The 17,857-nt window shown below is 43.9% G+C and overlaps 1 protein-coding gene across 2 annotated transcripts in view; it reads right to left on the reverse strand.

Moving 5' to 3' along the window:
• Positions 1–17,857, reverse strand: part of UBE2V2 (ubiquitin conjugating enzyme E2 V2) — a 42,720-nt gene that overhangs the window by 14,327 nt on the left and 10,536 nt on the right. The window contains exons 2-3 of one of the 2 annotated variants that reach the window (XM_006112164.5): positions 10,938–11,092; positions 4,712–4,837 (exon numbers count right to left, since the gene is read on the reverse strand). In XM_006112164.5, the coding sequence (XP_006112226.1) occupies positions 4,712–4,837; positions 10,938–11,092 (281 nt within the window). The remainder of the gene's footprint in view (positions 1–4,711; positions 4,838–10,937; positions 11,093–17,857) is intronic. The other variant, XM_006112165.5, reaches the window with a different exon arrangement.

Consider the following 17,857-nt stretch of genomic DNA (forward strand, 5'->3'; position numbering starts at 1 on the left):
TTTTCCAATTTCAACTACACATGCAAACTGATGGGGGGTCTAAATTAGATGTTATTACTCAAGAAAGATGTTGGCGTTATTGTGAATAGAGATCTGAAAACATCTGTTCAAGATGCAGCAGCATTCAAGAAAGCTAACAATGCTGAAGAACCATTAGGAAAGGAAGAGATAAGAAGAGCGGTAATATCATGCCATTATATAAATTCATGATATGCCCACACTTTGAATACAATGTGCAGTTCTGGTCACTGATTTCAATAAAAATATATTAGAATAGGAAAAGATAGAGGTAAGGACAACAAAAATCATTAGAGGTGTGGAATGACTTCCACGTGAGGAGCTGTTCAGCCTGGAAAAAAGAATACTAAGAGTTATGAGCAAGGCCTATAAAATCATGAATGGTGTGATTCCTGTGGTGGCAGCCGCCAGGGCTTCATAACTGATGCTGGCCCCCAGCTAAACTCCCTGCTGCGCCGCCGGCCCCTCTGTGTCCCCTCCCCAACATGGGGCTCCTGGGTGACTCACCCTGGTCCTCCTGCCCCATGGCCAGACCTCCCTAAACCTGAGCTCGGTGGATGTTGCCAGACCAAAGAGTCCTGGTTAAGGGAGGTACAACCTGTACTCTGAAACTAAGGACAATAAAATGACACTATTCACAAAGAGAAAATTCTATGTGAAATAATTTCACCTACAATTAACATCCATGATAGAAACTAAAGAAAAAGAATACTATTTTTAATTTTACTCTGATAGCATTTTGCTTAGTCAGTTTCAATGTTTCTCCCCAGATTATCAATTTGTTAATGGAATTGTGTTGGTCTTTCACATACCAACAGACATGGGGAAGAGGGAAGAACCTACCCCCAGATATTATGACTGCACAATTGTAGAAATTGGAAGAGAGAGTCAAGGGCAAATATTATATCTGAAACTATATTAAACTCTTTTCTGGAAATGTTTCCATTTTCAAGTTGATATAGTGTTCCTTTCTGTAACATCTTAAACTCAATGTTAGGGATGCGAATGGTTAACCGGTTAAGGATGAGGCTAACAGGTGAGGCTTTCCAGTTCCAGCTGGCTGGCCCAGCCCCAGCCCCCCTTCACCCCCCCCCCCCCCCCCCCCGCAAGTAGGAACTGATCCAGCTGGCTGACTGGAGCAGCCCCTGTCCATGGCGGGAAAGGAGAGTGCTCCAGCCTGGCTGTGCCAGTCCAGGTGGGCTGGAACAGTCCCTCCACCTGCCTTGCCCTTTAATCAGTTAACCAGTTAAATATTATGTTTAACCAGTTAATCAATTAAATGAGATTTTACATCCTTATTTAATATTGTTTTCAAATATTGCCCCCTTTTCAGTTTATGCAGGAATTAAAGTAGTGTTTCTCTACCTGGATTAATAACTACAGAGAAAAGCCATTTTGTTAAATTAGTATCACCTTCCTATGTGCATTTGGTACATTTATTTTCTCTATCTATATTTAAAAATCATCATGTCACTTTGCGTCCCACGCCCCTCCCTCTCTTGTGCTCGGTAGCCTGAGGGAAGAGCACAGGCTCAGCAAGGCCCCTGAGAGGACCCCCCTGCTCCCGGTGGCCAAGGGCAAGAGTGCAAGCCCGGCGATGTCCCTGAGCAGCCTCCTTCCCCCTGGCAGCTGGGAAGAGCATGGCCCCAGTGAGGCCCCCCCTCACCTCCAGCAGCTAGAGAGGAATCGGAGGGAAGGGTTATGCTAGGCGCAATGAGCCAGTTGTGGGAGGGGGGGGTATAGGAGCTGATCCGGGGCAGCCTTGAAGCTGGGGTGGCTTTGGGCTGGGGTGAGGGAAAGAGTTGTGGCTGGGGTGCCCTCAGACCCTCCCTAGCAATGACAGAGGGGTGGGGGAGAGAGGGGAGAGCCTCAGCTCAGCACTTCCTGGCAGCCAGGGAAAGAGCCTGGCCAGCTGTGACCTCGGCCCAGCCCAATCCCCCAGCTGGCCTGTCCCAGCTCTCTTCCCCTGGCTGCTGGGGCCCCCGAGGCCAGGCCCTCCCCAGCAGCAAGGGGAGAGCCAGAGCAGCCTACCCCCAGAGAGGAGAGTTGTCGAGTGTACCAAGCAGAATTAGATAAGTTTTTAACATTCTGAAAGCACAAATGTCATTCAAGTCTTATCTTGAAGAACCTTTTAGTGGTGTTGTGAGAGAAGTGCAGAATTTAGTTTACAGAAGGCAGACTGAGTTTTCAGGCCTGCCAGTTAGACAAAGCCATCATTTCACTTGTAAATCATGCACATTTGATACGGCATTTATTGAGAGGCCCCTAATTTTTAAAAGAGAACTGCATCTGGATTCCCTCAGCTAAATAAGGTAAGAGCATATTTAAAGACCACAATTTCATTCTTAGTACTCCCTAAATTTAAAAAGTCCAGAGTAACAAAGTCAATTATAATTAATGACTTGTATTAGCTGAAAACACTAGTCAAAACTGATCAGAATTAAGAACTGGAATAAACTGCCTAGGGAGGTTTTGGAATCTCCATCGTTGGAGCTTTTTAAGAGCAGGCTGGACAAACAACTGTCAGAGACTATCTAGATGGTGTTTGGTCCTGCCATGAGTGCAGGGCACTGGACTTGATAACCTGTTAAAGTCCTAAACAGCCCGATGAGTCTATGATTCTACATCTCGAACAGTACAGTATTCCATGCTCTTAGGTAAACGTAAGTCTCTTTGAAGAGGAATACTGTAAACGAGCTGCATATGCACTGCTTAAACACAAAGCTGTTTTACTCAAATTAAAAAAAAACAGCTTTAATTTATACACTTTTTGGAAGACCATTATTTGAATATTGCAATTAATGTTTATTAGGTTTTACTGACAAACTGTTAATGGGTTTACTTTGCAACAACCAACTTCGGATTTAGAGGTATGTTGTATGCAAGCAAAATAATCACAAATTAAACATTTGTATAAACAAATGATCATTTAGAATGTATAATTTAAATGAGAAGGCTCCTTCCCATCCCCTATAACAGTGGATCCCAACTGCCAGGCCATGAACTGCTGGCTGCCAGGCCGTGGCACACCACCAGGCCACGCCCATGGGGACAAGGCCAAGGCGGAGCAGGGTGGCACGTGGCCCTGCAGACAGGCAAACAGGGGCATGGAGGAGGTGGTGGGGAACCCGTGCAGCCCGGTGTCCCCGAGGCTGTTGGCAAAGGTGGAGGCTGTAGCCCACTGGTCACCAACCAGGAGATCGGGCTCTACTGGTAGATCTTGGAGCCCGACAGGTGATCTTGACTGGTTTGGCCAAGAGGCTCTCAAGTGCAGCACTTCAGCTGCCCTTCCCACCACCGTTGCACACCTCCTGCCCTTTGCCTTGGAGCTGCCCCTCCCCAGGAGCCTCCTGCTTGCGGTACAGAGCAGGGAAGGGAAAAGAGGGGACACTGATGTCAGGGTGCCTCATCTACCACCCTGTATTGTATCTCCACAGAACATGTGTGGGGTGAAACAACAGGGCTTGAGATGGAGGGAGTTTGCTGGCTGCTTTTGAGTGGCGCAGGGCCAGGGCAGGGGTGAGCCTGCCTTAGCCCCACTGCACCACCACCCAGGAGCCACCTGAGATAAGCAATGTCCACCTGGAGCCAGCTCCGAACCCCTGCCCAAGTCATGAACCCCCTCCTGCATCCCAAGGCCCTGCCCTAGCCCTGAGCCCCCTGGACCCAAACTCCCTTACAGAACATGTACCCTGAACCCCCTCCGGCAACCCAACTCCCTGCCCCAGGCTCAGCTCAGAGCCCTCTCACACTCCAAATCCCTTAGCCCAAGATGCCCTCTGCCTGTGCCCCAACCATCTGCCCCTGCCTAGTGAAAGGGAGGGAGAATGGGGGAGGGAGGATGGAATGAGCAGGGACAGGACCTCAGAGAAGGGGCACAAAGGAGGTGGAGCAAGGGTATTTGGGTTTGAGGTTGATCTTACATTGCACTTAATTCAGAAAGTGATCTTGTGCTTAAAAAGGTTGGAGATCACTGCTGCAGACTGGATGCTGGAGTTCACCTGTACTTCCAGGAGGGGTGTATATGGGATTTCTAGTGGGGCTGGGACAAAGCACTGGGTGAGAAGGGCCGGGCCATGGGAGGCAGGTTGAGGCTGCCCAGTTATTGCCCACTCCATGCCCTCTGTCTGGCCCAGCCATGTCCACGGGTGTGTTGGCAGCAGTATGTGTTGCGTGGGGAACTTCCCCGCTACATGTGCTCCCAAGCTGGGCACCCACACAAGTCTTGCCACACAGACCCCATCCCACCAAGGGAGCTGTGGCCGCTCCCTGCTCTGGTCCTGGCCCCATAGGAGTCCGCCGTATGGTTGTCTCTAATGGTCCTGCTTGTGAGATATTCAACTGGAGGGGGTGAAAATACATTTCTTACACTAAGAAATAGAAAAGTGAGGGGGTGCTCAGGGCAGAGGGTTGGCAGTATGGGGGAGAGAGGGGTGCAAGAGTCAGCATTGGAGTGTATGAGGTTTGGTGGACCGGTAACATTATTTGCATATTCACATATTATTTGCATAACGAGAATGCAAATATACAAATAAAATGTTGCCGGTCCCCCCAAAATTTGAGACTGGGTTTGCTGGTCCCCGGTATAAAAGAGGTTGGCAATCATTGCCCTATAACAGTCAATGGAATTTTCACTGTAAATAATTGCTGAGTACAGATTAACAAGGAGATTGGCCTTACCATATGAACTTACCATTCCATTTGAATTATTTATTCCATTCATATTAATTTTAGTTACAAATCTAACCGTTGGAGGTGCTTCTGGATATTTAGGTCCACACTCTACTTTCAGACTGTATATTCTGTTTTCATAGTTTGTCTAAAAAAGAAAAAGATTAATGAATCTTACTGAAAGTTATTATTTAACAATACGTTAGAAATACACAGACACAGCAAACCTGGGTTAGGAAGAGGGAATTTGTAATAGGATAATTTAAACTCTGTTTTTATTATTTTACAATGGATGCCTTTGATTACTTTTTGACATGTCAATCTCTCAGTCAGCTTGATGAGCTAATCAATGTGCTATATATTTTTTAACAAAGATTTAACTATGTTAAAATAATCACTGTGTAAAAAAGGCACTGATTACAGGCCCTGAAAGCACCACACACACACACACAAAAAACCCCAAGACACCTGAAAAAACTCTACCACAAAAATTTGACTGAACCACTTGCAAAGTTAAGTTATACATATGTTTCCTCCCCACATCTGAACGCTGGCAAATCCAAACCATAAGACAAGCCCACGGTGGAACAATGGTGCTGCAGAACAATGGCTCATGAGCAAGAAAGCTCTGCATGAATTCAGAGACAAATAAAACCAATCCAACTGCCAAAGAGGACAGGATCATGTACTAGAGGTTAGATTATGAAATAATATCTATATTATGATATTCCGTGGTACCTCACACTGGCAACCAACTCTCCCTTTCTTCTCTTCATGGAAAAACCATAGAAGCAGCTACCTTATATAAATACTGGTTACCTACATTCCCACTACTACTGTTGTTCTTCAAGATGTGCTGCACATGTCCATTCCATTCTAGGACTGTTCACACACTGTGTGCAGCTGTCTGAGAATTTTTTCCTCCAAGTGGTACCTGCTCTGTTGCCTCATATCACTGCATGTTGCCCCGACCCTCTGCAGGTTCCTGTATACAGATGGAAGGAAGGCAAGTTGCGGAATGGACATGTGCAACACATCTTCAAGAACATCAGTTATGAAACTAAATTTAGTCTGAGTGCTTCCACATCTCCATTCCACTATAGGTGACTCTCAAACAGACAAACATGGAAGTAGGCTCAGAATCTATCTGAAATTAGTATTGGCCCTGGACTGCCAGGAGATGGCACTATGACCAGCATCCTCACCATGCAGGTTGGGATGGAGCATATGGCTGTGGTCCTGAGAAATCAAATCTGGATCCAGCAGGACAGTGCAACCTTAACTAACAAAGTCAGCAGGGTCAAATAACTGTGATGACAAGGGCAAGCCAGTGCTATAAAGATATCAGATATCTATTCTATCTATTAGAGGCAGAAGCACGGCTGGGAGTGGGGCACCAGGGGAGGCTGCCACAAAGCAGCCTCTGCCCGCGGAGGTCCCAGGCTCACTGCTGACAGAGGCTGGGATCGAAGAGCCGGAAAGAACTGTGGACCCATCCTGATCCTAGGATGCGCAACAAGGACTTTTAAGCCAGTAGCTGTAACATCTCTGCTAGAGCCTGCATCGAGAACTGGGAGATTTGATGCATGTAATGTACTATCCTTTAACAACCTTATTCTCATGCTTTTCTTTACTGTAGTAATTAACCTTTAGATTGTAGATTCTGAAGGATTGGCTCAGCATGATTTGTGGGTAAGATCCAGAGAGTAAATTGGCCGGGATCCGTGGCTGGTTTCTTGGAACCGGACAGAACGTGTTCAGGGTAGGTGCGGTTGGGTTCTAAGACCCCCTCCCCTGTATGAGAGGCCCAGGGCCATCTGGGGCACAGATATTGCTGGGGTGTCAGAGGGGTTTTGCTCGTGAGGCTTCAGGCAGGCAGCTGAAGCGCTCTGTGGGACTGGTTGTGGCCTAGTTGGGAAGGCTTCCAGTCTGGAGGCTGTAAGGAGCCCCGAATTCGAGCAATTCGCCCTGAGCGGACGCCCTCAGCTGTGCCCAGACCGGCCCGGTCCCTCACAGCTCCCCCATCCCCACATGTAACTGCTGAAATTTTCAGTGGTTACATGTTTACTTGAATAAATGAATTTTAAGATTCTTAGCCTATGCCAGCCATTTTGTGCTCACAGGACTTAGACTAAAAGGGTTATTTAATTGTGACAAAGGCATTCAGGCTTGGGCTGAACCTGCAGGATTCTAGAGTCTGGGCTGCAGCCAGAGCAGTAGCAAATGGCAATATAGGGTAATTGAGCCATTTCAATGGGTATCACTGAGGGGAAAAGGCCTCCAGCAACTGTGCATGAGACGTACACACCCCAACAAAGGAATGAAAAAAGGAGCTCAGAACAAAAAAATATAAAACTAGTGTTTAAAAATATAAAGAGCTCAACCCACCATCCTATTGAGAACAGTGATCAGCAACTGTATAGATAGGACAGAGTTTATTTATAATTTAATAGAACCAGTGGATATGCATGAAATAGTAATCCCAGTTCCAAGGATCTCAGGACTTCCCTGTGAAATGAATGTCCCTCAGTGTTCCTATCTACCAATCAACAACTTGATATCCTTATTTGTTCAGTGGCCACGCTGCCATTGTTTCCTTACTCTGCAGCAACATACCTTCATCTTCTAAGCACAATGCTCATGTCGCTCAGAGGATTAAGAGCTATTTCCTCTTTTTTCTGCCAGAAGCTACACATTGCCTCAAGTAGCTCTTCTCCGTATCTATTACTTACAGCTGTCTGTATCACCTGAATTTGCATGTGGTGTTGTTACCACTAATGTGCTGTAGCTGGCTTGAGTAAAGAATGATTATGTACAGCGGCTTTCCACACTTCACAGCCACATATGGCTACTATCTGTTCACATTCTTGTCCCTCTGCACTGGGCAGCACAGGAAGGCACAGCACCATTCTGATCCCCAGTTTTCATTAGATGGAAAATAAGAATGCTTACTTTAGATTCACACAATTGGGAAGTACACATAGATTGAAACATCTCCAACTCTATTCTTAAGAGTATGGAGCTAACATCAATGGTTTGGATCAGACAGTGAAGAAAAAGACTGTGTGAGGAAACTGATGCAACTGTAATAATCACGTCTAACACAACCTGCAATAACCTTGCTGTTACTGTCTCCATTTAATAGAGACTGATAATTATCCAAAAGTTTTTAATTCAGAATAAGCTAATACTAACTGCATGCTCATTTGTGACCTAAATCAATAACAGTTCATTTTTGGGGACCATGATATTAACCTCAGCACTCGAATTATAGCTTAAGCTGTTTCCTAGCCTCCATCAGTGCATGTGGGCAAAGAGCAATGAAATGTGATAATCTTTCTCTCCATTAGTTCCCAGTTGCTCACTCTCATCCTGACCTCCTTAACCTATCTCCAACTCCTAGCTTGGAGGCTTGGCCCCACCTTCCCAATTCCCACTTGTACTTGGGTCCAACCCTCTGAACTCATCTGGTCCACCAGCTCTGACCATGTCCCCTAACTAAATAATAAAATTTTAATGGACAATAAAACTATAAAGATTTAAACTAAGCATAATTAGAACCTGCATCCCAGCCAACGTGATATCTCCTGCACTATAACTAGCAACATCAAAAGGTCTGCGGGTTGTCTACCCCCCAGTTCAAATTGAAGCAGATCATACTAGGTTGGTGAACTGGTACCCTTTCTCCCAAAAGACAGTCATCTTATTCTCTGGAATCTCAATTTTTCCTTTAAATAAGAGATATCACTTGCTTTTACCATACTGAAGAAAATATTCAAAATGTGAACCAAGCCCAAACCACACAGTAACATCTGCCTAATTCCACACACAACCCAACTATAACTCTAAGATAATCAGTACATCATTTGATTTTTAAGGGTTTAAAATTAGATGCCCAATGATGATAATGGAAATGTCTATGCTACAAACAATTTCAATATTGATCAAAGCATATTAGAACAGGGACTACTGAGTACCACCAAGGGAAGCCAATCCTACAGAGCTGAATGGGGTATAAACTCCTGCTATGACCAGACCAGCCCATCTCCTCAGGGCAAAGTGTGTCTAGACTGCTCTGGTAAGCAACATGGATCCAGCAAGTACTGCTCTGGTGGCTGCTGTTTCTCCGATTGCTGAAACTGTCTGCAGATCCTGGCAGATACTACGGTGTCAGTTAACAGTAGGGATGTAATTGTGTAGCTGTCTACACGTTGATCTGATAAACCCAGGCTTATCAGTTAATCTTGCTGACTACACACACACTCCCTCACCCCTTGCTGCCTCTATCAGAGGCAGCAGGGGAGGCAGGGGTAGCAGAAGCCAGTGCCCTGAGGATCTGGCTTTTAAGCATCAGACCCACAAGCATCAGATCTGCCTGCTCCCTCCCACCCCTGCACTGCTGCCTCTCATAGGGAGGCAGGTGGGAGCTGATACACACAGAGAGCCAGCTTTCAAGCAGGCTCCATGAGTGTGGCGGCTCCACAAACCCGCCTGTCCCCCTCTCCCCCCCACCGTTGCAGCAGGGGGATGAGGGGCAAACAGGAGTCGGTGCTGAGAGGGAGGGGTAGTCAGCTTAAAATCCAGTTACCATCACCACCAGCTCTGTGGTACCACCTGCCCTTTCCCCTGTGCTGCTGCCTCTATGAGAAGCAGCCTCTGTCCGTGGTGGCCCAGGTTCGCTGCACAGAGGTTGCGCCTTGGCAGCAGCTTCTGTCCATGTAGCGTCCAAGCTCCCCACAGACAGGGGCTGCTGCTCTGTCCATGGGGAGCTCAAACCCACCACGGATCCTTGCAGACAGGGGCTGCGTCAAAGGCAGCAGCGCAGCAGGTGGGAGCTAGTCTGCTTGGGAAGCTGTTTTTTAAACTGACTACCCTCATGGACCAACTCCAGCCTGCCACCCCATGCTGCCACCTCTAATACAGAGGCAGCAGCACGGGGTACCAGGGGGCTCCCCAAAAACGGGGTTGGGAGTGAACGGGCTGCCAGCCCCACCTCCGGGGACTATCTTATTGTCATGCAACCGCTACAATTTCATGTGGTTACATGACTATTAAAATACACGCTAAGATCCCTAGTTAACAGGTTACATTTTAAATGCTTTTCTCTATAACCATGAGATTGAGGGTGGGGGTTACATAGCTTCTGACATCATAAAACTATGGAAACTAAGGTCCAAGGCATAAAACGATAGTGTCTATACATTATCTCCCCTTGCCTCCTGATGTATCCAAAGCTCAGGAGCCCAGCAGAACACGTGATGATATTCTGAACCTCTGCACAATCTACTGCAACTGATAATTCAACTGCAACTGGTTTCCCAAGTAGGCTGAGTTTGGAGTGCTGGTGGAGTGTGGAAGAGTACCACCATTATACCCTAACTGTTAATATGATCTTCTGTTAGACTTATGGCAGGGGGGACTTACTGCACAATAAACGGTAGCAGTGCTATATCACTCAAGGCTAACTTTAATAAAAGAAATCACAATGCTACTTTGAGTATCGGCACATTTTTAAAGTCCCAATTTACGTTCAAATATGTTTTGTACTCTTATCAAAGCTGCTTGATATTATTTATCTTTTCTCTTACGTTCTGTATTTCTCATACTATAGATACTGTTTTACTGCAGAACTAACTTGACAAGGCATGTATGAGAAATATAATCTCACGTGGTAAAAAGGTGCAGAACACTCCAATAACAGTCCCTGTACAAAATTATTTTGCTATTACAGGACATAGTGGCATAGTAATGATGGAAATGCAGCTTTAACTTGTGCCTCTATTCCAGGCAGCAGTAGCCTCAAAGCACCACCCCCACTGCACAGATTACTCAATAGACATAAAAGTAACTATAAAGATGTGGATACACACAAGCTTTGCTGAACACATAAGTATGTGCCTACACCATGTGAAACTTAAGCCTGTACAATGTTCCTATGCAATTCTTTCTAGCCTTTCTACAGATTTTAATTCATGTGGGTAATTCCACAACACTGACTATAGGCTTGCTGGTACACATATGAGTATACTAGAATGTAGCTTCTCATATTTATCTCAAGTTAGTAAATCAAGCTATGATTAGTTATAAACTGCAGACAGACTGTAACAGTACAGTTATAAACTAAACTATTATTGCAACTACCCATTTTTCTTTGTAAATGTTTTTAAGTTAACTGCTTCTCTAAAATGTAATCTTAATACAGGATTTTATACTGCCTACAAACATAAAAAAAAGAAGTTTTAACCTACTGTACTGACCCTTGGTGGTCCAATAATCATGCCTGTCCACCTTGTAAGTGTCATATCTTCATCATCTTCAAGGCCCCAGCTTACTGTACCATCGCCTACTCCTTTTTGACCTTCTTCAAGTTCTTCCAACAAGCGAAAATTACGAGGGACTTTAACTATTTAAAGAAAGTGAAGCAATGTAAATAGCATATGTTCATGAAAAAACATAAGTCGATTACTTACTGACTGTATGACATTGAACATCACAAATGAGTATCATTTCAGTCATAAAATCTTCAAAGTATATTTTAAATATCCTATTATAAAACATTTTCAGACACCCAGTTTGTGATTAAATTCTGCAAATCCTGGTGTATTTAATTAATGAAGCATTATACAGTAACAATATGTCAAATAAGGTAACCTGCTGTCTTAAATACCATGATAAATGTGTTTAGTAAAACACTTAAACTATGAATAGTCCTGTAGCACCTTAGAGACTAACAAAAATTGTAGATGCTATCAAGAGCTTTCATGGGCACAACCCACTTCTTCAGATGTACAAATAAATAGCAGAAAATGAGGGGATGCGGAGGTAAAGAGAAGGGAAAAAAAAGTCTTGTCAATTACAGTGTCCATGCTAAATGAGGGTAACAGAGTGGGCTGTAAGCGCCCAGTACTTAGCTTTCGATGTCATTAGGATATTTAATGTAGTGGCCTAGCAAGTTCAGGTCTTTGTTCAAACCTTGATTAAAGCTGTCAGATGGTTTTTTAAATTGCTCTCTCCCTCTCCCTCCCTCCCTCCCAGTGGGACAACAGAATGACATCATCATGTCACTCTGTGTCCAGAGGTACTGCCCCCACCAACTAATCATGTCCCTGCTGCGGAAGAGAAAGTTTGAAGGAGTTTAGGGAGGTGGAGGCAGGAAGCTTCAGCAGGGAGGGAAGCTTGTAAATGGGAAGGGGAACCCACTGCAGCCCGCAAGGGTGGGTGAAGGTACAAGAGAGGCTAAGTATAAACTTGCCAGTGCCCTGCCCAGGGCACACAGGAGGAAGACACACACACCTGCCCAGCTTGCTGGCCAAGCCTCCTCCTTCACCCTCTGTTCACCCTACAGGAAGCCCAGGCAGAAATGGGTGATATAAGAGGGTGTGCGTGAGAAAAGGGAAGAGAGGAGGGAAAGAGTGGCCACTTGGAGGATGCAGGCATCGATCCTGCTAACTCTCACATATGTGGGGATGGAGCTGCCACCAAGCAGAGTTATAGCCCTGGAATGCCAAGAATGCATAGCTTCCACTGCTCCTGCAGGGGAGAGGGAGGTGAATAAATTTGGAACTTAACATGTGCAAAGAAAAAACAAAACAAAAAAAGCCCAAGAGGAGGAACGAAGCCCATCCCAGGGAGGAAGAGGAGGGGCAGGATCCTGTCAATCCCGCTTGCTACCTCCTGCTACCAAGGTCGGGGCAACAGGACTGCGGATATCCCCTCAGAGCCCTCCCCCCCAACTGCAGTCCTGCAACACCCATTTGGCTACATGACCTCCTCATGAGTCTGTGTAGACAGGCCTGAGGGGTGGCTGAAGAGGCAGGGCAGAGCCCATATGGCAGGTGCCAAAGCTGGCTTCCTGCAGGGAGAGAAAGCTCGCCGAGTGCTGCCACTTCGTTTCCCCCTCCACATCTGGGGGAACAGCAGGACAGGAATGCACTCCAAGGAGGCTCTTCCCGTTGCTTGGTACGGCTGAGTGAAGGTTTCGGCTTGGGGGGCAGGCTGGAGCGCCAATGTGGCCCCAGCCCGCTCACTCAGCACCCTGCCAAGACACCGCATCTCAATGCCTCTGCTGAGACCCTGCACCCTCAGCCCCCTCACTTACTGCCCAGCTGAGACCCTGCCCCCTCCAACCTGCTCACTCATCACCCTGCCAAGATCCTGCACTCCCACCCCCATTACACACCTCCTCTACCGAGACCCTGCACCCTCAGTTCCCTCACATACCCCCTCCACTGAGGCCCCACACCCCCAGCCCACTCACTCACCACCCTGCAGAGACCTCGCACCACCAGTTCCCTCACACATCTCCTCCATCAAAATCCCACAACTCCAGCCCTCCTCCCTGACCAGACACCTACCTGCAGCCTGTTCCTGCACCTTCCCCCACTCCTGCACTCTCCCCCCCAGAGACAGGCGAGCATAGCTCTCATACTCTCTGGCTGTGAAAGCAGCCAGAGAGAGGTGGGTTGGCGAGTGTAGCAAGTAGTAGTAATAGTATAGCATTTCCTTTTTAGGAAAATAGTAACCCTGGCTCTGAGAGTACCAGCAGATATATTTGTAAACCTAAGTAACTACATGCTAATAGATTTCAACCTGCTGCTTTCAGCTACTGTGCCACAAAGACAATGAAATTCAGATTAAAAAAAATACAGTTAGCAGTGCAGAAAGTTCCATATTTAAATTAGGAATGTACCAAGTCCGATTGCCCCAGAAAGGTAGAGTACAGAAGTTATCCTATGATTATAGCTGTAGTATTGGGACCAAACACATTGAACAGCATGGTAAATGGTGTAATAGGTGATTCCAGTACAGTACTAATAGATCGCCAATGCAATTATCATACATACATATTTATTTTCTGCAACAACCTTTCAATTATTAGTGATCTAATTATATAAAACCAAATGCACACTAAGGATGATAAATTTACAACTAATCGAATAGTCGATGGGATTTCCATCAATTATTCGATTAGTCAATAAGGGCACCTCCACCTCTGAACTGAAGGAAGAGCTCAGCACAGCTCTTGCTACACTTCGAAAGTGGAAGCACCGCAGGGAGTACTTCCTGGTCAGGGAGGAGGGCTGGAGTTGTGGGATTTTGATGGAGGAGATGTGTGAGGGAACTGCCTGGGCTCTTGCTACAGTTCAAAACTGGAGGTGCCCTTATCGACTAATCAAATAATTGATGGAAAGCTTGTACATTTCAAAAGCAGAATCGCAGCAGAACCTGCATGAGTGGAGACTGCTTCAGTCCCCACTCGCACCATTTCCCGCTGTGCCTTTACCTCCCCTGCCCCCCGCGGAGTTGGAGCTGGGGGAAACCGGCTTTTAAGCTGGCTCCAGCACCAGCGCCTGCTTCTCTCCCTTGCTGCCTCTCTCTGATAGTTAACTGGTCACTTACATGCCTAATGCATACACTCCTATCATGGGCATTTTGATTATAAAATGGCTTGAAAAACTGTAAAAAATACCTAACTGATATAAAAGACAAAAGAAGAGGACCACAAGTGACATCCAGGTCACAACTTAAGTCTGTCTGTTCTTGCTCATTGGTATCCCAAAAATCAGAATGAACCTTACATGATCTTTGTCAATTTCACTACTGCCCAAAGGATTTATGATAGTTTCAGTGAAGCTGTATCTTGTCATTAGCCAAACTATATGCAGTAAGAGAAGCAGGGATGCAATCTAATGCAAACAAAATTAAATCAGTTAAAATGTGCTAAGTTTTCAGAACCATATGGGCAAGACATTTTTTTGCTATATGAAAGAGCCAAACAGGACATCCATTTAAAAAAATCTCCGCTTCCCATAGCTCCTATTGGTTGAGAACGATGATCTACAGCCAACAGGAACTGTGATCGCTCATACCTGCAGAGGCGCAGGTAAATATAGCGACAGTCCATCAGAAGCTAACCCTGGCAAAGTAGTACCAGCCCACAGCCAGTATTTGACCATTCCTGTCCTAGAACATACTTTTTTTTAAAAAAAAAAATCTAATCTTGATTTTGAAATTTCTAGTGATGGAGAATCTACCATGACACTTGGCAATTAATTCTAATAATTACTTGCCATGTTAAACAATTTAAACCTCATTTCTAGTCTGGATCTGTCTGGCTTCAGCTTCCAGCCACTGATCATGTTATATCTTCCTCTGCTAGACTGAAGAGCTCATTATTAAATATTTATTCCCCATGTAGGGAACTTGCATACTGAAATCAAGTCACCCCCAATCTTCTCTTTGTCAAAATACACAGATAAGCTCCTTGAGTAAGGCAAATTTTCTAATCCTGCAGTCATGGCCCTTCTCTGAATTCTCCCCAGTTTTTCAACATTCTCCCCATAATGAGCATCCAAACTGGACATGGCTCCACCTTGCCTATTTTTTTAAAATCAAGCAATTTAAAAAATCTACTTAGATCAAATTGGAGCTTTCTAATCAGAAAAAGAGTTTACTATTGTACATGTTATTAACATTATTATAAAACTGAATTTTAAATGCTGCTTTTATAGATCACTGTTGGCAAGTATCTTATTTGAATTTTACAGAATTTCTATCAACAAAAAACAATATATTGCAAACTGAGACCTGATCCTACTAACACTTAAGCAGGCCCTAATTTTACTCACATGTATACATTCAAATGACTTCAGTAGGACTACTCATGTACTTTAAATTAAGCATGTACATGAGTGTTTGCGGCATCAAGCTTTTAGCATATTTTTATTAAAAGTTAGTATTTGTGGCATAAAATCTTTATCACTTCAAAATAAAATTGTTTTCACTATTAACCAAACAAAGTTATTTAGTCTTCCAATATATATTGAAAGTTTATATATGTATTCTTTTACATACTGGAAGTTCCAATATATAAATGAAGTTACTGATTTTTTTTAAATAAAAAATACAGGCCAATTTGTTCAAAAACATTAGGCATCTCTGGATGGGCTTTTCAAAAGTATCCACTGATGTAAACTACAAACTGTGATGAGGACATACAACTTGGTTAAAGTATTTCTGCTTTCTTGACTTCTGATGTTCAATATATTGAAAGGTGATGTTGGTTACAAATAAAGCACGAGCTATAGTTTACAGATATTGAGTTTTTGAGATGAGGTAGCCCCATACTTGTCGTCAGCATGGAGGAGAACTTTAAGTGTAAAATCTGAGGAGAATTTCAGATTTAACAGATTTTTTTTCTCTAACAATTCAGAAGCAATTAGTTTTGATAGAGGGGAAATAGCCTTTTGAACAGAGCTGCCAACTCCACTACTGACATTCAGCTTCAGCTGCAAATAGTCCCCCTCCTCTCTCCTGCTTCAGCTGCAAATAGTCCCCCTCCTCTTCCTCTTCCTAACAACTATTAAGGGAAAATGAGACCGGAAGCCTAAAGTTCACGATCTGTTAGAAAAAAAAGCAACTTCATTCTGAAGGAAGCTTCTTCCTCTGACAAACTACTTATAGATCACTAGAAGGAAGTTTCAGTCTGATGGACCTGTGCAGGATAGACCATTAACATCTTCCTTCCCCTTCAGCTTGTCACAGAAGGGGAAAAGTGGACCAGAGAACAGTTTTGTTCTGATGAATATTGTGAGATTAATTAAAGTAGATAGTCCCCTGACAAACCTCCTATGGTCTGGCAGAATTCTATTCTGATGAATCAGAGGAAGCTTATTAAAGTACACATCTTCCCTACCCTTCTTCTCCAGCCCAAACCTTACTCATTGCCCAGTGCTCCAGCCCCTGAAACCCAATTCCCAACCACATCCTCTCCTCTCTCATATAATTAATTTATAAAAGTGACAGTATGTAACAATGACCCTATATATAATTCTTAAAAGCTGAACGTGGCAGGCATGTGCAGGAGCATGATAATGATTCTGGGTACCTGGTACTCCAGGAGAAAGTTGTTGAGCAAAACAAAAAACAAAACAAAACCAAGCCGTCCCAGGACAATGACGACGGTGAAGTCTCCTCTGACAATAGGTGCCGGTACGCCCGAGGGGAATGCCATTTATTTCCAGTATGCTGGGAAAATACCATCATAAAAAAAAAAACAGTGGAGACAGCATGGGGCGGGGGCAGATTAGGCATCACTATAACAGCAACATAATAAGCTTTAATCTTGCATCTGGAACTTTCTTTGACATGACTCAGTATTTATTATGGTATTTTCAAACATACAGAACCCTAAACTATGTTTGTAAAATAATCAATCACATATTACAATATTAATCTATTATTTATTTATCTGCATAATTGTAGGGGTTGCCTAAAAATACTGCAGCATGCACTGTCTACCACTCGCTATATAGTCAAGGCTGCAAGACAATTGCTATTGTAATCCTATTTTTGTGTACTTTCCGAAAGTCACGTTTTGGCCTGATATTTTCCACATGTTGTCTTTTAACAAAAATGTAATGATTTAATGTATGCACAACCACTTCAAGCCTTTAAGTTCAGCAAGAGATAAAAAATAAACACTTTTCCTCTTAAAAAATGCTAAACGGTGTGAAAGAAATTTGAAACATAATCCTCCATCAAGGACAATGCTTGTGCTTGGATCAGAAAAAAGTGATTTTGATTTACTTAAGTTATACACCTTTGGAAGCTGCAAACTGAACATAAGCAGTAATTATTGCCCCATTATTTCTGCAATTTATTTTCATGGCTATCATTACTATATTTCTAATACAACTGTTTACGTTAAGAAGGAATATAGAGTTTAGGATATATGGCCTTGAAAGTTTAGCTGAACGCCTAGTTTTTTTTGTATGATTAAGCTTGTTTAATTCTTCACTTTTTGGGCTCTTTTTCAAGGGCCTAACACAATTTATACAATAAATTAATATTAACTGTACATTAAATTAAATTGAGCTCTACAGTAATAAGAGTTGAATGCTTCACTTTTTTCAAAATGTTAAATAAAAATACTTGAAGCCATGCACTTGAAAAGTACTGCACACGTGTTTTTCACAAGACTGAAAAAAACAGTGTTTGCACTAGTGTAACCATTTTATATTCATAACATTAGAATTAAGGCACTATTTTCTTCAAAGTATGCCTTGAATTACATCTCAGTAAGATCGCAAAGACAAGACAAATTTGGAAAACAAAATCAGAGACTGAAGTAGTTTAAATGCAATTTTTAAAACAGCAAAACATTCTG

This window comes from Pelodiscus sinensis, chromosome 2 (genome assembly GCF_052426305.1).
Source record: "Pelodiscus sinensis isolate ZL-2025 chromosome 2, ASM5242630v1, whole genome shotgun sequence".
Classification (NCBI taxonomy): Eukaryota; Metazoa; Chordata; order Testudines; family Trionychidae; genus Pelodiscus; species Pelodiscus sinensis.